Raw genomic sequence first — 25,063 nt, 5'->3', positions numbered from 1 at the left:
AATAGCAGCCGTTACCTCACAGACCTGGCTTCCCTGAACTTCTGTCTTTCTCAACAGTCAAACTGAGCAAAGGCCCTTCCTTGTTTCCCACACTTTATTTGGTACTTCATGCAGTTTCTCAGTTTAGGAAGCTCTTGGCTCTGCATAGAAGATCAGCTAAATTATTTGCACTGCGTTCATCACCAGGATCCAAGCTTCTGGTAAATCACATTAACAGAAGTCAGCAAAACCTGACAATGTCACAAAGCCTTTTATTTTCCTTTGTCCCTGGCAATGCCAAGGTCAGCATAATCTCATAATATGCTATTAGATCAGTTTTGCTGAGAAGGAATCACACTAATGTTATTTTTTATCCTGGGGAAAATAACTGTTTAAGCACAGGTGTATGCCCATAGTTCAGCTGTAAGAGGAGGGTCTTCAGTTTCTCAAAGCACCACCAGCTGCATTAATAACACTCACTCTCAATAGCATATTAACAATATAAACTGATATTGCTTTTTGTTTATTTTACAAAAACCTTCATGAACAGTAAGGATGGACTCTGCATATCCCTTCTCCCCATTTGTTTGCAGCAAAATGATTCCAATTCCCTGAAGCCACCTCCTGCCTGGAGACCAAACCAACCCCACTCCATCTGGACTAGCAGGCTTCCCCACCAGTTCCATGTTCCTGTGATGTGTAACTGAACCAAAGCAAGGCAGTCCCTGGCTCTTTTGCCCTCCATACTCTGGATTTACATACCATGGCTTGCATGCTAGCAGCAACGGTACAAGGAAAGTTGCATTAAAGCAACTTCTTAACTAAGAAAGGAGCATATAGAGAGTTACCTCATCTTTTCTAAAGGAGTCAAAACTACGCTCAGATGCCTCATTTAAAAGGCTTCTCATTCCAACTCAAAAACAGTGCCAGGCACACTGGAACCCATTTTCAGAGGCCTTGGCCACTTTCACAACAAACACCAGAAGTGCTCGCTAAGCAGCTGTATGAAGACAGAGGAACTGTCCTGCTCTGCATTGTGTTTCTTCCTCTAAGGAATGTGAGACTACAGACAGGCAGAGGCTATGACCAACAGTATGGCTTGGGCTCCATCTTACTCCAGAGCTGCCTTCAGGATTTTCTATATTTGCTCCCCACTTGTATCTCAGCCCCTCCCACCCTCAGCCATTAAAAAAGAACAAGAAAACACAAACTCAGTCTGCAAACCTAAGAGAAAACTCCAGCTTTACTACTGTCCCTCTTTGCTTGCTGCCCAGCCCTCCACACATCCCAGTTGTTCTCTCACTGGAGCCGCCAGCCTCCCAGGCACAGAACTGAGATCACTAAGCACACCCTCCAGTGGCTGACGACAGTCAAAACCATTCAGCTTGACCACAAATACTGTTCTGGCAGGAACGCTCCTTTAAACTGCAGAAGATGGTCCACGGCACCGGTCTCACAACCTCCCATGACTCCATATGCACTTAAAAAGACAAAGAGTTACATAAATTGCCATTTGTTTTTGTAGAAGCTTCACTTTCCACTGCCCATCAGCACGGTCTCTGCATATTGCACAATGTTCTCGTTATTATAAAAAATGTCTTCTGTATCAGGCAGGAAGAAAGAGAACTCTGCCAGGAGGCGCTAATGCGTGCTGTTGTCCGTAGTTAGAGGTAAGTGGTTGCTTGTGTGGCCATCGGGAAGTGGGTCCTGGTCAAACAAAAACAGCTATTAATGGCTTGTCCAGGAACATTACCTCCCCCTTGCCCCAAACACACATTTCTTCATTCTCAAGTAATTTCAGTATGACTTTCACCTGGCCTCCAAAAATTGAATAAACTTCATCATTCAAATCTATTCACCTTCCCTCCTCTTCTTCCACTCAGGTAACTTTACCAGCTAGCAAACTTCAACAAAATGTCAAGAGAAAGACAGAAGTCATAAAGGCTACCTAGAGACCAAGCTGAAAAAATAAGAGTGAAGTAAAATCAAGTAGTTGCTAGAGGAACATTACTATTGATGCCTTGAGAAGGGAAATGTAAAGACTGCTCAGCTCTTGGAAAGATCAAGAGACCTGGTTTAACTAAATCAGCTCCTTAGAAAACACCCTGCTTCCTTATCTGTTCAGTTTTCCAATTCTAAAAGTTACAGAACCTTTCCTAAGATGTGCATCAATGGGAGGCTTACTGGGAGCACCTTAAGCTCCCCTGGTTCCAAGGCCCAAAGCTGTCTTACTTTGTCACAACTCCGAATTCTTATCGCCCACCTTCACGTAGCTGTAACACCTATCAAAGCAAGCAGTTTTTCTTACCATTGTAGATCTGTAGGAGCCCAGTCTGAAACGGCAAAAAATAACTTCTGCTACAAATCTTCCAAAGCCATGTAAAATTCCTGCCATGACAAATATGATTTAAATTGTCAGCAGTAGTAAAACCAAAGTATTTATGGAAATACTACAACAAAATTCTACACAATGATTAAACACGACACGTTGCAATAAAGCAGTATGTAAAATGCTAAGAAATCAACAGGAAAAAGAAAGCATCAAGGAGGGAAACAGAATTGTAATTTTCTGAAATGCATCAACAAAAACAAGAGCAAGGCTACCCAAACAAATGTAATTCCCTCTGCTTTAAGGGTTCTATTCTTTGAAATAGAACCATCTACTCTGAAAGACAGCTCTTAGCTTAAGGCCCCTTCAAATCAGTCAAGAGAACAAGTAACTTTCAAGCAAGATACCCTATTATGCCTCGACTAACAAAGTTAATTGTATCTTTTTGACTTCATTATTACTCAAGGCCAGGCTGGATGTGGCTCTGGGCAGCCTGCTGCAGTAGTTGGCAACCCTTACACAGCAGGGGGTTGCAAGGAGATGGTCTTTGAGTTCCTTTTCAACCCAGGCCATCCTATGATTCTATGATTCCTTGAAGACCAAACCCTGCAGTACATTGACAAGTTACATGAGGAATATCTTGCCAATGACTTCAGATGGAAATGTTATCTCAGCTTTCAGCACTGATTTATCACTGGATCCCAACTACAGAAAATACAAAGAATAACGGAAGGAAACAGCAGGTACTCTCCAGACACAGCACTGGGACACTAAAAATGAGTGTACTGTACTGCAAATTTCAGCACAAAGAAATGCACTTTTAACCCTAAGCCTGCTGGAAGATCAGGTCTCACTGTAATTTAGCCACACAGTGACCTAAAAAACCAACCAAACAAAACACACCCCACAAAGTAATAGGACATAAGAGGGAAAGCACTGATAGTTACCTGTAGTTGAAAAAATTCCCCCAATAATGCCACAGAGCCGTACTAAGAACTGCCAAAAAGGCATGTGTTCCTCTGTCACTGTTACCATCAGGGAACTGATATCATATTTCATGAATATTCCTGACACTCCATGACTGCCAGCTGCATGGTTAATTACTCTTTCCTGAGAGATAAAGAGAAAGGCAAATTAGCTGCATCTTATCAGTCAGGAGGAAAATAACACAGGTGACGACAAAACTCCTCCATCTAAGAGTCTAAGAGTCACTGTGGTGGTGAATTCCAGTAGAGTATTGGTGTGCTCCAACACAGTGCCCCAACCCCTATGTTCTGCACTGCTTCCTTGGAGCTACATTTACACATCCCAGAGGATTTAATCCCTGGTTCTTAAAAAGCACCAGAGAAGATCCCAAACTAGAACACACCATCACAGAAATTCGGGAGCTTAAGTCAAATTAGGCCAATGCCATTTGATTTCTTTTTTTGCCCATTGTGAATTTATATGCCAAAATCCATTACTTCCACGCACAAAAAAAATTAAAGATCAGGTTCTTAAGTCAAGTTTCTGGGATCTGAAAACCCAAATCTAGGCCTCTTCATAATGTTTGTTTGAAGTGACCTGACTGAAAATAATCACAGACAAAAATAAATAAAAATAGTAACCAACTCACCATGACTACTCTAAGTGGATCACACACCTTAGTTCTAATGTGTTCACTGAAACCCTTCCATCCCCATTTTTACAATTTTTTCTTATTTGCTCAGATTCTTAAGCAAAAAAGAAAAACCAACAACAAACGAAAGAGGAGAGAGCATTTACCATCAATCTGCTGTTAAGGAAGTGCTGATAAATGCACTGCCAGCAAGTCTGGCTGAAAATAAACAAGAGCAGCAGAAAAGAACCTAACTGATGGCAGACAAGCTCAGCCATGTCTCGGCCAGAAAAAGATGACAGACAAGCAAAACTGAACAGAACAGCAATACATCACAGCTCCTTTTCACCTACATTTAGCATAGTCTGTGCTCAAAAAATACGCAAAGCCACAGTACAAAATCCAAGCACACTGCTGCTTGACAAGCTGCCTTTTTTGTACTCGATGTTGATGTACGTTGTACCGCTGCTTTTGCTACCAAAACCAGGTTAAAGGATGACAAAATAATTTACTGATTATTGATACAAGTTCACAGAAATTTTACAGCAGTTAAAAACAGGGCATAAAATGTTTTCTGTATATCAAGAGCATGACAACATTCAGTGTTAGAAGACGGTTGACCAGGCACAACAACAAGGAGAAGACAACTGAAGGTATTTCGACTAAACCTTGCCACACACTAAGGCTCAAATTTTTGTTTGCTTGCTCCCCATCCTCTAATTGTTTCCCTAAGCCTTAATGGTCTTCTGAGGTCAAGAGGTGAAAAAAAAAAAATCAAGTTAAACAGAACACTCAGAATTCTACCATCAAAAAAAACAGTATTTCTTTTCTTCAGACCATTTTGGTCTGCTTCTAGCTTCTACTGCTGCAGATTTAATTGCTGCTTGCTAAAAGCTGCTGTAAATAACTAAGCTTGTATCAGATACCTTGGCTATCAGTGAAGTTCTAGGATTAAACCTTTCTAACACATAAACATAGTATCTCACAATTCAACAACAGCACAGAGGACTTTGCCTATGCCTTGCAAAGCGTATTTACTCACCACTGGCGACTGAACCTTACTGCACCCCTGTTTTAGCCACAGCTGGCCAACTGTCTTTCTCTGGGTCTTCGTGTTCTTATACAACAAAGACATTAATTTGCTCAATGAATAACTGCCAGGAGCCTTTCCCAGCTCATCTGCTAGGGGTGCTTGGTTTCCAAAGGCAAACACAACAGAGCTACCTATTGAGAGGGAGCAAGGTATGTAAAGCCACTTCACCTCTATTCACAAGCTCTTCCCCTACTCAGACAGCACTGCACCATCCCTACAAAACAGAACTACTAAAATAAAAGTAATTTCTGAACTTCCTATCAACCCAAGGCTTTGTCCTCAGCTTCCATTTTTAATTAAGCTTTTCAAAGAGTATTTTCTTCTTGACTTGAGAATAAAGGATCAGAACTGAGTTCAGTGTGAAAACGAGGCGCACAGCTGGCACACGTAAGGCCTTTTTTCTTACCGGCAGCAGCCTTTTAAATTGCTGTCTCATGATTTGCCCCTGGTACCACACTGCAATACTGATGTTCTTTGTAGATTCAGCATTAAACTAGCTCTTAGTAGAGGAGTTTTCAAAAAAAACGGAGTACAATTAAGCCTCAGTTCTCACATTTAAGGCCAACTGCTGCTAGATTTTCCCCCACATGGTTCTCTTATTTCCACTTACCCTTTCTGTCACTGAAAATTGATGAGTTTCTGCTGAAATTTTGTATGTATGGAGTTTGGTTGGCACAACTGTGATAAAATACTGGAACATCTGGTTGTCTAAAAGAAAACAAATGTCAGTGTTGAATTAAGTACAGACTAAAAGACCATTTGAGACACAGTCACAAAGAACTCAAACTGCAATTATTAAAACAGTTAACCAACTAAGCCGTTTACACTCAAGATATCCTTCAAGGTGTCCCAGCACTGCCAAGCCTACTTCAGCACCACCTGTGTGAACAAAGTTAGTTTCCATGGGGAAGGCCAACAGCAAATTTGTACTCCAATTCATGAAAACACTCATTAAAAAAGGGCCACTTGCGTTTTCCAGGGCAGCAGAATGAGCAAGTTTTACAGTCACTTCTTACACAACACATACTGCAATAGGCATCATCTATCTTGACAGTGGTTCAAGTAGGTTTTAGGTACTTAGTTGTCTATGTAAAAACAAGAGCCTTTCTAAAGTGGTTATGGTTTCTCTCTCGATTACACAGTCTTCTAGAGAATTCTTCTAAAGCAATCAGTAGACTTCAACATTTATGACTTCTGTCTTCATTCAAATCCCTAAGAAAACAAACATTGCAAAGCTGAAGCAATCTACTTGAATTGCACAAAACTGGCTGAAAGAGCCAAGGGAGCACACTGAGAGACAACACCAGCTTTAGAAGGTTGTAGCAATCACCTGCATGTGGGAATGGAAGTCAGAGGATACAAATTAGGCATCACTGTAAAGCAGGTTCCTATCTTCCTTTATTTATACCTGGGAAAACAGTGAGATACAAACCCTTCTTGTAGCTGCCTTGCAACATGTATCACAGAAGTGACAAATCAAACACAGGAAGAGAATTTAATACTCATGTTTGTTTTGCTGCTGGTAGGTTTGGGTCTTCTGGTTTGTTCTTTACTTCCTCTTCAGAGGAGGGTTCTATGACCTTCCTGCCTACAGCACAGCTGCAAAATTCTTCACAGCTTGTTCAGGCATACACTAACTTCAACACAACTTCTGGACAAAACTCTAAATGAGCTTCAGCAGAACAGTGAAGTCCATCAATACTGACATTGAAAAGAAACCGACCATTTAAAATGCCATGTCAACAACTCAACAGTGCCGTGTTCACTGCCAAAGTTAATAAGGCATACTGGTTCTAAGTCAGAGCACTCATGAAACATGATAATGTTTTATATGTAATTTATATGCAATTATTGAATCAATATAAATATTAAAGCAAGAGGCTTTTTTTTTTCTTTAAAAAAAAAGACTTACGATCTGATGCTATTTTTTCTGTTCCATCCAAGGGATTGATAATTCCTGGAATAAGCTCTCCAAATGACAGATGATCTATTCTATGTGAGAAGTTATAAGCTGAAAAACAATAAGAGGAATGAAACAACATTTTAAAACTATGAAATTTCTGTGCCTTTCTCAGAGAAAAAGACTCCCCTATTTCTCACAGTACAGAACACTTTAATTACAATACTTACCACACCAGAGTGCATGCCAGTGGATTTGTGCAGGTGACTGCATCAATAAATCCACATGCGTATTTCAAACAACTCAAATTCAAAATATTTAAAAAGAAGTTTAATTGCTGCAGAAAAGAAATTCTAACACAAATTATATTTGTAATCAACCTAGGAGCTGAAGAGTTAAAGTTTAGTGATGGGAAATTACTTGTTAGCCAAATACTGAAATTCTACAATAGTACTGTAGTAGTATTAAAAAGACTAAAATTTCATGAATTAATCATACAGAGGAAGCACCAGACAACTATCAAGTGACTAACTGCTTGATTTTGCTAAGATATGTAACTTTTACAGTATTCGTCTGTGCTCACGGCCAGACATTTGGGGGTTCAGCTATTTAAACACTGAGTCCATTTTTCACAGCAAGTCACCCTTGCCTCTCATTAAGTACCACAGCAACAGACATTTAGTATGTAGATTCATAAACCAAAAGCAAACCTTCTAGAGAAAGATGTTAAAAATTCTTAACCTCTTGAAAAGCAGATTTTACAAGCAATTGGTACTTTGGACTGAAATACAGCAACTTCATATGCTATCTGTGTTACAACATATCTGACATTTCTGTTATGTTATCATACTATAGAAGGAGCCTAAGATAACACTAATAATGTTGAACCAACTGGGGGGACGGGGGAAGGCTATATTACTACTGAGTAATAATATTTCAAAGAATCTTATTCATGTCCTTCTGCAGTGCCACTGCCCAGCTGGACACCACTACAACAGCATACATCAACAGTCGGAAGAGTTTGTTCTGAAAGAAATGATGCTCATTCATATGGAGATAACAGAAAGCACTTACACTCATGGCTTACAAGGGCTGCCAAGTGAGCATGGCCTCGAGGGTGTGGTATAGCCCTAAAGAAAGCAAAATACATTTTATGGAAAACTTGTTTAATGAACCCATGCAGAAAGACACGGTTTCCCAAACTGGACTATGTAGGCAAATTATCTCTCCCGCTCCAGTTCAGTAACACCAGAGAGAGAGCGCTCATTTATTTATATGTTAGAACTACAACCAATAACCAGGTAACCACCCTAATAATGAGGAATGAAGACCAGTTAACAAAGCTCCCAAGGGAAGAAAAAAAAAAAAAACAGAGATACAGATGCAGCAGTGAGCAAAAGGAAGCAAGGGAAAGCAAACTTCAGGCAGGAAGGATAGATACGACAGACCATATGAAATACCAAAACAATTGGTTCTGTAAAGGGCCTAAGAACTTTGACATCTATGACAGAGGTGGTTCAAGACCAGTCAGAAGAGACACTTGGAGAAATATCCACACAAAGACATCAGCTGGAATTCCATGCAGATAAATTAGAATACAGACTGAATGCTAAGACCTCTGCTGAGAGAGGCAGCAGAAAGAGAGGACAGCCAAACCAGAGAGCAGAGAAAAACTTATCATAAATTTTCCTGAGATGTACCTAAGCTATTACCATTACAGAAACATATCAGAAAGTCTCTCCTCAAATCAAGAGGAATGGGAATTTTGCTTCCTCACTACGCTTCTGTACCTACACTCTCTTGGGACTGAAAAGACACACATCTACATGCTAGTCATGTTTGTTAACTGTGCAGTAACAGAAGGAGGTTGGGACAGGCCCAAAGGATGGAGGCAGCTACAATCAGTCCATTCCATATCGTATGTCTACAGACATCCTTTAGGACACTGGGTCTGTTCAGCTTTGAGAAAAGAAGACTGAGAGGGGACCTGATCCAGGTCTATAAGTATCTAAGGTGTGGGGGACAGAATGGCGAGGCCGGACTCTTTTCAGTGGTGAGTGGAGACAGGACAAGGGGAAACAGCTGGAAACTGCAGCATAGGAAGTTCTGCACAAATGTGCGCAAGAACTTCTTTACAGTGAGGTGACGGAGCACTGGAACAGGCTGCCCAGGGAGGTGGTGGAGTCTCCTTCTCTGGAGATGTTCAAGACCTGCCTGGATGCCTACCTGTGCGACCTGCTGTAGGGAACCTGCTTTGGCAGGGGGGTTGGACTCGATGATCTCAGGAGGTCCCTTCCAACCCCTACAATTCTGTGATTCTGTGACACTGGCATTAAACCCTACACCGCATGCAAGAGGAAAGAGCTTACTGTAACAGCTCAGACAAGACACCAAATGGAAAAAGCATGTGTACGGGACAAATGTAAAACAAGGTCATTAAATTAAAAGTTAAAAGCATACAGACATATATACGTGCACATACTATATACAATGTAGAAGTCATTTTTTAAAGATCTTTTATTTTCAGGAATTGAACAGAACATACTTGCCCACAGTTATGTGAAAATTCCCTGCCACTTTATTGACATACAGATGACCATGAATTCTGCATGCATCTGGAGACTCTAATGAATTATCTTCCCTGTTTAAACAAAAACAACAAAAGAGGTACTTGAGGATATTCACTGTTTAGTAAAACCAACATAGTATACTTAGATTTCTTTTCCCTGGAACAAAGGCATAGCATTATCGCCTACCACTTCATCATATTTTTCTGGAATCACAAGAGGGATGGTAGGAAGGAGGGAAATGAACACACATCAGCCTGCAGAAACCAGTAAGCTTTTGTTTATACTTGTATTCAGAGATCTGGTCTACAAAACTAACTTGCAACTCCTGAACAACTGAACAGAAAACACAGTGAGACCTTACAAATACCTCACTGCCCTTTGGATTCCATTGTTCCGAATTCCATTACTAAACGAGAATGTTTGTTCAGAGATTTTTGTTGTTGCATTGTACAGAACAAAATGCATGACACGTAACACTGCAGCAAAAATAGCTTTCCCCATTTATTTTTTATAAAGCTTTTCTCTTCCCATACTTGCTGAGATGTCCACAACTCAGAACATATCTCCAAACCTGCTTCTCAGAGGGAGAGGAAGAAGCTTCTTAAACACACTTTATATACAAATAGGGTCTCAAACACTGCACTAGCAAATGTTGTGGAGACAGAAGGACTTAATGAAACTGAAGATATCAACTAAATGGAAAATAGGATTTCTGAGCATTTCTCAGCCTTGCCTCAGAAAGATAAGATGCATTTAGTCCTCAATCAGATTAAAATACATCATGTACATAGAGCGTTTTTGGTGTTTGCTTTGTTTTATTTAAGGTCTGTTTATATTTTACAGAGAAAGAAATTTCAGCTTATGTGCAGAATGCATTTTTTCCCTTAAAAATTCTGCAGCCTTTAGACTCAGGCAGGCCAAGCTTTCTGTGTAAGTGAAACAAAAAAAATATGAAGTCCACTTAAATTGAGAGGGGAGTGAGAAGAGGAAGGAATAACCCAACTCTTTCTTACCGTGGTGGCAGTGCTGTAGAAGCACTTTTAAAAGCACTTTTGAATATCACATCTTGAAGAGAGTGTTCTTCCTGCAGCCTGCTCTGAATGAGCTGCAGCATCCTGAAGATTACACAAATGTGAAAGTATCCAACATTAAATCAGAAAATAAGTTCACAATTAACCATCAGCTTCCGGTGCAGTTTATAAATAGGAGAGTCAGCAAGATCTCATGTAAATATCAAAATGTTGCATTAAAATTTGAGAATAATAGTTTATACACACAAAAAAAAAGTAAATATAGCTTAAAGGTCCTGGTGTTAACAGTAGTATGTTTTCACAATACCAAAGCTCAGACTCCCTAATAAGCTTGAGTTTCTGTTACAGGGATATCAGCATAATCATCACACATAATCAAGCTATTCCAGTTTAAATAAAAACAGTGTATCAACTAAGGCATATGAAAGATCCAAACTCATTTGCTTTTGCCTGAATGTGGCCATTCGTTATTGTAGCTCAGCGCTGACATTTGGATGTCAAGCTATCTCTCAACTCATAATTAAAACTTGTGCTATCAAGTATTTGTTTTCTAAGGTAATGTGAGTGAAACATTTATGTTTCTTGGCTTGCAATGGCACAGCCCAATCCCACAGATCAGTCCAAACGCAGTGTAGGAATTCTATCAGTCAGCTATTGGAGCAGCCTTCAGGCCTCACAAAAAGCACATGTGCACTGTATGCTAAGTCTTGTGTAAAACAGTAAAATTCAACACTTCCTCCATTCCTTTTCCAGGTATCTCAATGATCTTTTGGAGCAGTACAGCTCAATTAGCTGTACTTCAATCAGTAGAAGCTGAGCCACTATGGCAAATAATTCTTAGTTCTTCTCAAGAAAGCAAGAAAATAGTTCCATACAAAGAAAAATAATCTCAGATTACTACACACAAAAATAAACCAAACCCCAAGAATGCTTCTACAAGTTTATTACAAACACATGAAACAACAGCACCTCATTGAGAAACAGCATGCCAATTCTTGTTATAGGCAGACATCCCAATTGATGACAGAAATGAAATAAATTCACTTCTTTTTACAGGCTTATCACTCCGAAATTACAAGCAGGAGCTGTGAGACCCAAAATACAGCTCTGTTACCCACTCAGATATACCTTGAGGTCACTTCCGATACATATAACATAAACAAGCATCTCAGTACTTCAGTTACCTTTGCCATTCCTTTTGTTGTGGGCTGAGATCAAATACTACCTGAAACAAAAAAAAAACCCACATCCAATAAAACACACAGGAAGCACTGAAGTTCCATCCCTGAAACCCAGAAGAGAACTGGAGGGATGTGAAGTTGTGGGAGACTAGAAGGCCACATGTGGTACCACTGGAGTCTAGAAAAGGATTTTCTCTTTAAATAATATATTTACTGTTCAAGCACAGAAATTTCTGTTCCTTTCCCTGAAAAAAATACTCTTTTGTTTTAACGTATAACTTCAATATCTCTTCCTCCTCTGGTAACCTAAGTTAGCTGACCCTGCCCTTCTAGCCTTTGACTAATAGAGGCCAGAAGCAATATGCAGCAGTTTATTTCAAAGTGATAGAATTGACACGTGTTTTGATGCAAACAGCAACAAATTGGGCAAAGCAGCAGTCTTTGGAAGACAATATCTGTTTCTAGGGTGATCCCCCACTGGGGATGCCTTTAAGACGAGCCACCAAACTTGCTCAACTTCAGTCAGCACAAGATTAATATCCGTGTGCTGAAATCAATTCTATGTATCAGTTAACACTGATGTGCTCAACACATTTAATTCAATTGTAGTAAATGTTCAACCCTACCAGAGCTATGGCCAAGAGATCAGCTACAGGGAACTGCTTCTCTTAAACATAATCACTGGGGCCACTGCTAGCATGCAGCAGCAACAGCAGTGTAGAGATAAATGTCCAGATAAAGAGGATATATGGTATGAGAAAAAACAAACCAAGCTCCTTTCCAAATACCACCTCCCCTCAGCTAGCCCCAGTCATTCACACACACACACACACACACACACACACACACACACACACCAAGTAGCAATTTGAGAAAGAATTTTCTTCCTTACAGGACAAAACTTACATGCAGAATACACCATGTCATAACTGCAGCAGGAAGTTACGTCCTCTGATATATTTTCATTAAATGATAAATTACTTTCATATAGTAGAATTATTTCAAAGCTTATTGTATTATGCAAGCAAAAGCACTTTAAGAGCACAGATTCGTGAATTTTCAGTGCTTTCAGTTTGCAATATAGAAATTAAATGGACAAATTTAATTTAAACTTGTCATCTCATACTATGAGGTGGTGGTTTTCCATTTTTATCAGTCACAGGATTCTTCCAGTGAAAAAGCAGTCACATCAACTCTTTTTTATGTTTGTTTCCCTTCCACATCAAATACTTTCAGCATTCACCTGAGGAACTGAGGAATATAAAAATAACTAGCTGTAGCAATCAGCTGGTTAAAAAGCACTGACCTGAGAATCTGCTATGATCAAACCCGCTGTATTTGCAGAGAATGAGTATGCAGAAATCACAGTGCACAGCCTATTACCATAGCAGATTCCTGCAGTGAGCACTGCAGATCACCCTCAAAGATCACACAATACTTGGAGACATTCTGTGCAGCCCAACTATGGCAAATAAAATCCAAGCCAGCAAACCAACCCAGCAGTGCTTCACACTGAGTAAAGAACTATTTCGTTTCTAAGTAAAAAGGTTTGACTAAACTTACTGGTTCGTAGATGAGGCCATCTGCAGAGGCAACCATTGTTTCTGCTAAATCCAGAACATCAGCCCCCACATCTGTTTTGAACAGGGAGACAAATATTGAGGCACACAGGTGATCAGAAACAAAAAAAACTTAGAGGTGTTCAAGTTGAGACTGAGTTTTCACAGGACAGTGGTCACCTTCAGCATAAGTAACGGGAGAAATTGGGGTAAGAACAAACAAACAACATAAACCAACAACCCAACACTGTATTTCTTGCTAAGAAAGTGCAAACAAAAAGAGAACCAAAGCTGTCAAGTAGCTTAATACCAGGGAAGTGGTGGGGGTGGGACACCACAGAATCCTACTTTTCAACCTATCAAACCTCTATGTATCATGAAGCAATGATGTTCAGTGACCAAAGGCACACTGTGCTATTTTCTCACTGATGTAACACTTTCAGAAATGCTGGATCACACACACACACACACACACAGGCTTTCTAGGACTGCTTATATATAAGTCAGTATTAGTTTGTTTAACAGGCACTGAATTCATACCGATGCAAGTTGAAGACAAAGTTTTGTTCATTTCCCACATTTCAAAAATAAAACTAAACTTTAAAAAAATCAGAACTTTCAAACTTTTGGCGCTAACTGGAAAATAATTTTTAAGAGATTAAAATAAATTTTTAGAGTAAGGAATTAATGAATTAATACTTGTGAGGCAGTACAAGATCCCAATATTGTTGAACAATAGACAGACCAGGTCAATATCTGCAAAGGTCACTACCAAGTTCCTGCTGCTGAATTGTGGCTCACAGTGAGTTTTTATTCTAGCTAGCCAAAGACTGGTGCAGCCAGTCATCTTCCTTCCAACCATGCCAATGTTCTGCAAGATGTGAATGACTTGGCATAGATCACAGGATCATAGAATGGCCTGGGTTGAAAAGAACCACAATGATCATCCAGTTTCAACCCCCTGCTGTGTGCAGGTCACCAACCAGCAGACCAGGCTGCCCAGAGCCACATCCAGCCTGGCCTTGAATGCCTCCAGGGATGGGGCATCCACAGCCTCCTTGGGCAACCTGTTCCAGTGCATCACCACCTTCCATGTGAAAAATTTCCTCCTAACATCCAACCTAAGCCTCTCTTCTCACAGTTTAAAACCATTCCCCCTTGTCCTATGATGCTTTATCTTATACCAATTCTTTCAGTGAGTTACACCAGTACACTACACGTCATCAAGATCAAAAGTAGTCAGCTAAATACTTTGAATAACATTCTGTCATACTGAGAGCAAACACACACAACGAGGGGTCCTTAAAGTGCTGAGTTTTCACCACTGGATACTTACACTGACACCTCATGGCAACTGTAATGTCAATATTGATTCTAAGTTTACTGCAGAGAAAGAAAAGACAAAAAGGAAATTTACAGTGAATAAAAATACCAAGAGAAATATTAATGGAATTCTTGGGTTCCTTGCAAAAATAGTCAGCTGACAGAATTCACACCAATAAATACAAGCTGTTTGAAATATGAATGAACCAAGACAGTTTTGACTATTAAAGCACTGATGACCACTCATTATTTAAGATATAAAAGCATCAGATCTCTCTGTTAGGAGCTTCAATACTGCGACTATGAGATTTTCCTGAAATATCATCAGTCTAAAAGACTGCCAGGCTTCTAAGAAGAACACACCATTTTCAGTACGTGACACATTTTTAATTCATAACCAGTGCAATGAGTTACACAATTTAGCAGATCCAATCATGTAAGAGCTGCAAATCCAACACTGAGCAAATACTTGGCCATCTTCCTGCTGTTTTGTCCTCAAGACAGGCCACTGATTTTCCTCAGGACGCTGAGGATCAGGCTGAGGAATTGCTAAAGTCAGTTCCCAGAAAAAACTGTCGTCTAAAAAGGAATGCTGGTTTTGCTAGCACTACTTCAGGGTAAAATAGCTCTTTTCACAACAGGACTCCCATGTTTTAACAGCAAAATGCCTTGCACATTTATGTCTTTATCTTGAATTTTGTTAGAATGAAAGCAGGCAAGCAGAACACAAAATAGACACCAAGAGGCACCAAGTTTGATTCACTGGCATTAACCAGTAATGAGGGCATTCTCTATTGGTTTTCACAACAGCTTAAAAAAAGTTTTAATTTGTGATGATTAAGTGCCCTCATTACAGTCACATGGTTCTGTCACCTCCGGGGATCTCCTTCTGAGAAGGGCAGCAGATAGGAGAAACAGCAATTACACAGATACAAGTTCAGAGCAGTTTAAATTGTTGCAGGACCGCAGGCCCAGTGATTAGCCCAGCCTAAGGGGGCAGCCTGCAGCAGGAAGTCCTGTGACAGCCTCTTAAGCACCAGGCTATACTTGTCTTCTATGACAGTTTCAGTGGGGAAAGAACCTCTTTTAGAAACCCCTCACATCTGTTTGAACGAAAATGAAACTCTCCCTTACATTTCTCGCATTCGCTATTTTTTTCCTTACAGAACCCTTTCATATTTCTGAAGCACAAGACACCAAATTAATATACGTATATTTAGCTTGTTACCACAGCAACTAAGTCAAACAGCTTTTAAAGTTATTTAAATTCTAAACCTGTGATATTTACAGGTGCTCAGTATATGAAATCTCCTTTAACTTCACACACAATCAAGTGTGTGTGGCATCACCTAAGGAGGAAAGGCATGAAGCTGATGGCAAATGAATCTTCAGTGATCTCGGGGACCACACCAGGAGCCAAGAGCAGAAGTAACCTCTTGATAACCCTTAAGCTTCATCTCCAACGCAATGAAATATATTGACAATTAATATATTAACTGTAAATCAGCATCATGCAAACACGGAGGGTTGGCACAGCTCAGGAAGAGTTACGCATCACAACACCTTCTGAACTGTTAGATCCTCGTAGGCCTATAGCACCAGCACACCTACATTATTTTGACTCCTTCACTGAACTAATCATAGTTTTTCTTCTCCACATATTCCAGGAGAAAAAAAAAAACCTGCTGATCTGTTGAGTCCCCTTAGTATTTTACTTATATTTCAACCACAAATTGCTTTCAAGTCACAAGCATATCTCACATCTATTCTTTCCTGAAAGGCAGACAACTTAAATTTGAAAAGAAATTAGAAGGAATAAAAATTACCTTGTAAAATCCTTGTCTACTTCATATTCATACTTCATCCACGTGTCCCGATACACCGTAAATTCCATTATAGTCAGGAAAGCTATTGTTGTAAATGCTATCAGAGAAACTGAAAGATAATGAAAAAAAAATTACCATCATGAGAAATATTCAGGAACAAACAGGACAAAATTCTAACATTCTAGAATCTGAGTATTACCAGTACAATCCTAATATCTTTGACTGATTCATACATCCATAAGCTGCCCTTATGCCCTCCAGTACTTCCTTTTGCATAGGAGAGGAAGAGAAGCCCTATCTTTGCATCAAGAAAGATGAATGGGGATGGTTATGAACTCCCTGGAGGATTCACTAACAGGTTAAATATTCATGAGCGTATCAGAGTCGATCTGGGCAAACAATCCTAACTTCAGGCATGAAGGAAGGAGAAGGTAAACTTCCAAGTCCCTTCAAACCTTCACTTGTCTACAGCTTATGTAACTTTTATATTTCATTTTAGAGCCAAGAAAACACTATGTTGAAACAATACACATTGTATATGCTGTCCAGCAAACAGAAGGTCCCCTTGTACTGCCTGTGGACAGCCACAGTCAGGTCTGCCAACCCCATTACTTTGAACAGTTCCGACTGATGATAAGCAACTCATTCTCCCAACAGCTAATTAAGTGCAGAACTGATATTTTTATGAAAGAAAACTACAGCGTACATTTAATAGCGTATGTGCCCTGCTTATCTCCACTTATCACACCAGCAGTTGTGCAACACTGGGGGAACATAGCCCTTCTGCATATAGAAACACTGCCAGTGTGTACAGAAGCACTTGCTATGCACCCTTCTATTAAATTAAGGCTTTTGTTAAGTTGGAAAACCCTCAGTTAAGTGGCATGGTAGTGTTTTGCACAGCTCCTTTATAGGGTACGTTTTCTATCTGCATTCTGTAGAGTATTTCTGTGGCAACTGGAGAAAAACAAGACTGCTTTTCATAAGCTTCAGTTCACTATATTGTGGCCTATGGCCCAGAGATGAGAGCAGGGAAATAAAGTCACAGTGCTATAGAATCAGAAAAGAAATCATTTGTCATTTCACAAACATTTCAGGATCGAGTCTTCACAAGAAGCTGTTCATTTATCATATATATGAAAACCTTGACATCAGCACACGTCACAAAGGCTGGAGCCAAAACATCTGCTTTTTTTTTGTGCAATTCTGAGCAAAGGAATTGGCAGAATTGAGCAGGAGAAGGAAGTCTTTGAGAATAGATCCTCTTTTCTGAAGGCTCTCCCAGCCAGAGCTGGAATCAAAAATCAACCTGAGAGATTGGTCCTTTTTCCCATAATGGGTTTTAAGATACTTAAAGGCTGTGAAGAGAGTTCTGATAGGTTCTGTATCCTCATAATATCAGAAAGTGACCAGGCTGGGCAGCCTAGTCTTGTATTAAACGTACAGGTTGGTGGCCCCACATGTGGCAGGGTGGTTGGAGATTCATGATCCTTGAGGTCCCTTCCAACCCTGGCCATTCTGTGATTCTGTGAATGTGAGCCTGATCTCCAATTCTGAATGAAACAGAGACACTATTTTCTATGCCGCTATAAAATTCAGTAAGACAATCACACTGTCTTTGATAAGGCTTTTGGAATAAATCATATGAACAATGCTGAAGTAACTTCTGGTGCTGAGAAATCTTTAAGGCACCTCTGACCAAAGTGAATTTCTCACATAGCATGGTGCTGCACCAGAACAGAGGAATTTTTAACTGTCAGTTGTAATTTGCAGAAGAAAAACAAAGAAACAACAGCAACAAAAAAACACTTCACTTGCTTCATCAGGAAATGGGCTTTTTAAAATAATGAGTTATTTCATGACCTCTTAGAGGTTATTTTACATAAAATAACGCTTCAATTATTAACAGAACAATTCAGGAAGCAGCAAGGTAAAACAGATCTTTGTGATATTTATTTCTACAGCACAAACTGTGTAATGACTTTAAGGGCTTATCTGTAGATTGCAATTGCTTCTTTTACTCTTTGTTCAACTGAGCTTCAGATATTACACACAAGATTTTTGCTTTCTATTTCAAAATGATAGCAGTTGCCTTCCTATAGTCCAACAGGTGAAGTCATTTCTTTATCAGGCTACCTCAAACCAAACGAGAGGCAACATTTTCTGGTCAGATACAAACAGGAAAGACAGTTCTTACAGCTACAGTCCTCAGAGAGAAGCTCCAGTGATAGTACAAGCACACGCCCTGAAACAAAGTGTTTTATTCCTCAAAAGGCTTCCCTTACTTTTAAAATCAACTGTATCTCCAAGACAAGAAGCGTTAGAAGGTGGTCTTCACTCTGCTGTTCAACTCAGCTGGTTCAGACATCCCTGGACAATTTTTCTTATTTATGAAATCATAGCACTGAATCCAACTTGCATTTCACACCATACTGACACTGTCTTACCCCAAAACTTTATACAGAATTGAAGGAAACAGCTTAGAGAGACTCCATAAATTAAGAAGTTTTACTATATCCTTGACACAGCGCATTTCCAGTTGTAGTCATTTCAAAGAGCTTACAGTGAACACATACATTCAATTCTCTCATCAGTTTTGCACAAAAAAATCTTGCTCAAGATGAGCAAAGACCACATCTATCAGGAGAATATAGTATGTGTTTAAATGAAGTAAATTAAGAGATTAAGATACCACTTTTGGCTAGTTTTAAATGAACACAGATGACTGCTTTCCTTCTACTGAAGCTAGAAGCTTCAATAGGAGCCTAAGGGTTCACCAGACTGAGCTGACAGGCAGTCTCCATCATGTGAACATATCAGTAAGGCCTACCTGTTCCCCCGCTTGCTGAGGTCTCCACATAGCTTTCAGGAACCTTCGGGAAGGCATCCAACTCTTTCATCAAATTCAAGGTCTTCTTCCGATTCAGTCGCCTCATCTTCAGCACACTCCTCCACTTCCTCCTTCATATAATCCCTCTGATTTGACAGTAAGTTGTGATTAGAAGACACAACCAATACTGTTCATCCTCAAAACTAGCTGACATTAATAAGGCAATTAAAACCTAAGAAACACATGTAGACAACTGGATACTCACTTTTGCTTCAAGAAAACCACTGAAACCAGTACATACATCACTGCATACATTCCAGCCACATCTACAGCATTCAATTACTGACTCATTTCTTTCCCAATGTAACCCTTCTTCATCTCGGATACATAGGATTTCAATTAAAAAAACAAACCCCATTCTGAAGTAGGACCTGTAGTAAACTGACCTGACAATGCATGGAAGTCACTGACTTAGCAAAGAGTATCTAACTGGTTGCCTAAATCAGGAAGATTTCAAACTGCTCTCGGCCCCTGCTTTGAGGCAACATGGGCACATTATATGCTGAAAGAAAAGAAACGTTCATTTTGCATTTTTACTTTCACAGCTTTAGAATTTTACGATCCTAATAAGATTTTTCTATAAAAAGACCCCCCAAAGCAAATGAAATACCAAAGCATAGATTTAGCCTTCAGAATCCTTTTTGTCCTTGCCACAAGCTCTGTTCTGCTTGCAGCCAATGAAATGTAAAGCAGTACGATGCTGAGAGCAACAGCCTGCCCAGGAAACAGTCTTAAACCATTTCCCAACTGTGCAAACACCCTCACAGCCCCGTCCTGCCAACACACGATGTGTTTTAACAAGCTGGCACCACTGCTTTCCTCCAAAGGAAACGCTGCCCTTTGACCAGAATTCTGAAGCTAAGAAAACCATCATCACATCATCATACTCTATTCAAGGCAGCCAAGCGAACCCGTATGGGAGCCATTCCTCATCACTGCCTTATGGAAAAACGTGTTACTTGCCCCCATCCCAAGAGCGTGCCAAGCCCCAGCGAGGCCTGCTGACATTTCTGCAGGGCTATTCCCTGCTCTGCCCCTCCCTGCTGCTACTCTAGCTTCGCTATTGAGAAATAACGAAGGAAGACGCTTTCCTGGAGATGGAAATGCAAACACCAGGAATCGCCACTGGTGTCTGCCCTCTCCTTACTACACAGATCCGCTTCAGATCTCAGTGCGGACACATGGACCGGGCAGCCTGCCGGGACCAGCAACGCAGCGCTGTGCTGGAAGGGGCTCAGAGGGAACGCGGGCAAAGATCGGTGCTGGAACGGAATTTCTGTTATCCGGCATGGAAAAAAGAAATACAAACATTTGGGAAACGATGCCCTGTCCTCACCACTCCCTCGTGGCTGTGGCTGAAAAGATCGCCGCAACTCCCACGTGGTTTACTGAAAACTCGGGCAGCTCGGGCGGGCTGCAGGAAGCTGCGGGCACCGCGTCCCACAGCCAGCCCAAGAGCGGCTCCGTCCCGCCCCACGCAGGCCCTAGCACCGCAAACGAAGCCCTCACGCCCCGCCAGCCCTCCGGCCCGCCCTGCGCAGCCCCGCGCTACCTCAGGCGTCTCTCGGCGCTGCCCGGCGCGGCGGGCGAGGCCGCGAGGAGGAGGAGGAGGGAGGAGGAAGAGAAGGGAGCCGCGAAGCGCTGCCCACCGCCCGCCGCGCTCACCATGGCCCCGCTCCGCTCCGCTGCCGGCGGGAGGCGCCCGCCCCGCGCGCATGCTCAGCGCCCTCACGGGCATGCGTGGAGCGGCGCCGCCTGGGCAGCGCCAGCGTGTGGAGTTGAGTGGCGCCGTGCGCCTTGGGGGTCCTTTCCAAGCTGGGATATTCTATGATCTCGCTCAGTAACAACAGTGCTTAAAGGAAGAGCGTGGTTTATAATATTTAGAACATAGAATCACAAGGTTGACCTGCAAGACCATCTAGTCCAACCGTCCTCCCATACCACAGCTACCACAAGCACTAAACCACATCTCGCAGCTCCTCATCCAGGTGCCTCTTGAACACTGCCAGGGACGGTGACTCCACCACCTCCCTGGGCAGCCATTCCAGTGCCTGACCACTCTCTGAGAGAAAAAGTTTTTCCTCATGTCCAACCTAAACTCCTCTGGTACAACTTGCAGCCATTTGCTTGGGTCCTGTTTGTTGCCTGGGAGAAGAGGCCAAACCCCTCCTCACCACAGCCTCCCTTCAGGACGTTGTAGAGTGCAATGAGGTCTCCCCTGAGCCTCCTCTTCTCCAGACTGAACAATCCCAGCTCCCTCAGCCGCTCCTCATAAGACTTGTGCTCCAGACCCCTCTCCAGTTTCGTTGCTCTTTTTAACAAATTAAAAACCTTTATGTTAAATATTTGTATTGACAGATCAGAAATAAGACTGAAGGATAAAATATTTTTTGATGAGGTAAGCAAATGAACCCAGAAGCACACAGAAAGCAACAAGCTTCACAACATAGAATCATTAAGGTTGGAAAGACCTCTAGGATCATCTAGTCCTGCCTTCAGGCTATTCTCACCAATACTGCCTGCTCACCCACACCCCTCAGTGCCACAGCCAAATGGTTCTTCAACACCTCCCTGGGCAGGCTGTGCCACTGCCTCACCACTCTTTCAAAGAAATTATTCCTAATATCCAACCTGAACCTCTCCTGGTGCAACTTAAGCCTCTTAAGGCAGCTTCACATCCAGTCCTATTGCTGATACCCAGTGAAGAGGCAGACCCCCACCTCAGCACAGCCTCCTTACAGGCAGTAGTAGAGAGCATGAGTGCAGGTTTGCTCTTCTTCACTGTTTAGAAGGAGATCAGATCCATGACAAAATAATCTCACCTAGCCTGCCAAAGTGCATGCAATCTGAAGGCAACTGAGTTTCTCTTGACAACAACAATGTTCAAGAAGGAAAAGAACTTAAAAATGACAAGGGAGCATGAACAAATCCAAAGAGTATTTCTTTGCTTTTCAGGGGTAGGAGGACTCTGAGCTTTGAAGAAGGAAAAAAGGTACAGCAACGTGCCTCTGTTCTCACTGAATTCTGATCTGTTACGATAACTTTGGAAGCTGTAAATACAAACTGTACAACTGGATCAGAGAGCCAGAGAGAAAAGCTGGAAGAATACAGTTCAAGAGGCAGACGACAGGGCCAAAGCCAAGCTTATCCGTACGCGTGTTCTCCCATCTCAGACAAATCAGCAGGCAGCTTTAGCTGCAGCGCTTTCAGCTCTCATACTGATGTGCCAGAGTATAATTCAGCAGCCAGGGATTTTACTTACTAAGCTCCGCTTTCCCTTGAAATGCCCTCAACATTGAGGACTGGAAAGAGCATCGGATGGATCTGTTATTAGCCGTGCCTCAGAGATGCTCAACAGATGTTCCCAGCGGCTATGAGATAAAGCAATCCAATCTGCTCATGGGTTTGGCATTACTGCCTAACTGAGATGTCTTTTACAGAGCAGTACAGGTAAAAAACTGCTCACAGCTTTGCATATTACAGTCACATTTGTACCTACAGATATTTATATGGGATTTTATGGGGGAAAAAGCAGTTTTAAGCATTTTTCAGAATTTAAGAAAAATAAAGATAGCATTGTACCAGTGCCATCTAATACACTTAATGCTGTGGATTTACAAACAATCTTGATGTGTGGGAAGAGGGGAAAATGACAAAGAAGGGATAAGTCTCACATCCATACAATTTAGCACACCACAAATGAAGCAGGACAAACAAACAAACAAAAAAGCACCACTCCCTGGGATGTCACGCTCTGAAACACATTTAATAGCAAAGGCAGGAGCAGAGAAGCCGGCAGGATAACACAAGAGAGGAGCAAGGTGGAGGATTTACCTCCTCCGGCAGCCAATGTACTGCAACGTGGTAACCCCGAGGTGGCATTGGAGAAGGAGAAAACGCAGGTGCAAGAGGGCGAATATGGAGATAAGGGGGTGGGAGTGGCTAGAAAGGGTGGACGGGGAACAAAGGAGGTCGTAGGGTTGCGCCGGGAAGGGCGGGGAAACAGAGCGCAAAGGCCAGCGATAAGGAGCTGTTCTGAGAACAGCGAGGTGCGGCCGCCGGGTGGCATAGAGCGGCGCTGGCGCGTGGGCGGAGCCTCATCTCAGCCAATCAGAAGGAGTCAGAGTCGCAGGAACCAGCGAGAGGAGGCGGCTAGGAGGGCTGCCTTAGTGCCGTGCTCGGCACTTCCTCCCGCTGGGCTGAGGTGGGCCTTCGTGCTTTCCTTCCGGACGCCTCTGCAGCACGAGGAGTCAGAAGTGTGCTTCCTTGTGTCCGGGGTCCGCCTTTCTTTTTCTGGTGACTTGTTTTTAGTAGCGTTCCGTCCGTTTTTTAATAAGCATACGTAGCGATTGGTTCATCCCTGCTATTTACGGCAGTGCTTGTTCTCTTACCCTGGGATGGAACAGCAATCCTATTACTCCACTCACAAGTAGGTTTTTCTCAAGTCAGAGTGTTGGTGTAGCTTACACCACCCAGCAGTTTACTGTTGTGTTTGGGCAGTGAGCAAACCTTTCTCTGAGGCATGCGGGTGCCAGCGTAAGTCAGTGTACTCCAGGTTGTCAACAGCAGCCTTCCAAAGTACGTTCCTGTAATACAACCCCACACCAGAAATTTGTAAGTGGTTGAGGAGACAAGTTGAAATCATTCCCAAAGCGTGGTGTCTCTATAACCACATATATATAACTCTATATACACCATATATTATAACTCTATAACCACACTCACCACACTCACCAGAGCGTGAGCTTGTATGAATTCAGACCTAAAAACTCCCATGGTTCTGTAGTAACAAGCTAGCAGTTACACCTGATGGTATTTTGATAGTCTCCTGCTCAGAAGTCTGTCAGTAATTTGAATTGAAGCCACCCTCAGTGAAGGGTCACCTCAGAATGACACTTGAGCATGTATGTGTTAAAGGCTGGCATGTGTTCCTGCTAGGCCCTAACTGCCAGCCCAGCGCCAAGGGTTGGGCCCGCCTTTTCCTAAAAACATGAGGATCAGGAGAGATTTCTGGGTGTTCTTCCTTTTGGGTGCAGGAATCTACAATTCTATAATATCATCATTTAAATCACTGGAGCGAGTTCATAGAGTGTGCATTCAGATGTTATGTGGCAAAAAGCTCTGTTTTAGGCCTAAAAGGTGAATGGAAATCCCCATCCCTCCATAAAGAGGAATCGCAAATGCTGCAATACACAACATAAATAGTCATCAGTGATGTGGTCTTGTTTACGTATAGTCTTCTATGTCTTCCATTTTTGGTGCATATGCAGCTAATTTAAAAGTAAATAAAAACAAAGTGGCAATTAAAGAAGACCTCAATGTCTTCTCTTTTAAATCCTTTTTCCTGTTCCGTCCCACTTCTGGTTGTGGGTTTTTTTGGTTTTTTTTTTTGAGAGATCCTTTTTTACTTGATCATTATGAATATGGCTTTTTACAGAGATGCAAATACATGAGTCCAAGGAAAAGAAAAAATGTGCTATAGATATTCAATCTGAAAAAGTCCCAGTTAAAGTGAATTAATCAGTGAAATAGAGTAAGTCTGTTTTATGGAATCTAAAATTACTTATCACTACAAACCTATTTAGAGGAAAATAATCCTAATTCTTCTTTGAATATTTTGGTGACATTTTAAATGTAATTTAATTCAGCTGCTAATGAAGCTCATACCATTCCACAAAATCTAGGGTAAGTATTGCAGTTGAGTACTTTGAAAGCTGCAGTTAAAGACGTTACAGCGTGATGTTGTTTTTCTCCTTTCCCAAGAATTTAAATTGTTTGGTGTAGA

At 41.5% G+C, this 25,063-nt stretch overlaps 1 protein-coding gene across 4 annotated transcripts; it reads right to left on the bottom strand.

Annotated features, from left to right (window-relative positions):
• Positions 1–231: 231 nt before the first annotated feature.
• On the bottom strand, positions 232–23,218 carry ERGIC2 (ERGIC and golgi 2). 4 transcript variants are annotated; one of them, XM_042872435.1, is made up of 14 exons: positions 23,113–23,218; positions 19,219–19,364; positions 16,389–16,497; positions 14,576–14,622; positions 13,244–13,314; positions 11,684–11,724; positions 10,482–10,583; positions 9,444–9,539; positions 7,973–8,028; positions 6,911–7,009; positions 5,609–5,706; positions 3,256–3,418; positions 2,288–2,367; positions 232–1,686 (listed from the first exon to the last, which is right to left on the bottom strand). In XM_042872435.1, exons 2-14 carry the CDS (start codon positions 19,322–19,324, stop codon positions 1,621–1,623), a joined length of 1,134 nt encoding a protein of 377 aa, XP_042728369.1. In that variant the 5' UTR covers positions 19,325–19,364; positions 23,113–23,218; the 3' UTR covers positions 232–1,620. The 4 variants fall into 4 exon arrangements, with proteins under 4 accessions (XP_042728369.1, XP_042728367.1, XP_042728368.1 ...); XM_042872433.1 differs by lacking the exon at positions 23,113–23,218 and adding an exon at positions 20,944–21,000; XM_042872434.1 differs by lacking the exon at positions 23,113–23,218 and adding an exon at positions 20,831–20,937.
• Positions 23,219–25,063: the final 1,845 nt, after the last annotated feature.

This window comes from Lagopus leucura, unplaced genomic scaffold, assembly GCF_019238085.1.
Source record: "Lagopus leucura isolate 7727_CA_CO unplaced genomic scaffold, USGS_WTPT01 Super-Scaffold_100008, whole genome shotgun sequence".
NCBI lineage: Eukaryota > Metazoa > Chordata > Aves > Galliformes > Phasianidae > Lagopus > Lagopus leucura.
Note: the sequence above shows the minus strand (reverse complement) of the source record. Positions and strands in the feature narration are given on the sequence as shown.

Coding starts and splice junctions, on each gene's coding strand:
- ERGIC2 (XM_042872435.1), bottom strand. CDS start 19,324: ATGAGGCGACTGAATCGGAAGAAGACCTTGAATTTGATGAAAGAGTTG. Junction 8,029..9,443: donor TTTCACATAACTGTGGGCAA/GTATGTTCTGTT, acceptor TGCTTTCTTTAG/GGCTATACCACACCCTCGAG. Junction 7,010..7,972: donor AGCCCTTGTAAGCCATGAGT/GTAAGTGCTTTC, acceptor ATTGTTTTTCAG/CTTATAACTTCTCACATAGA.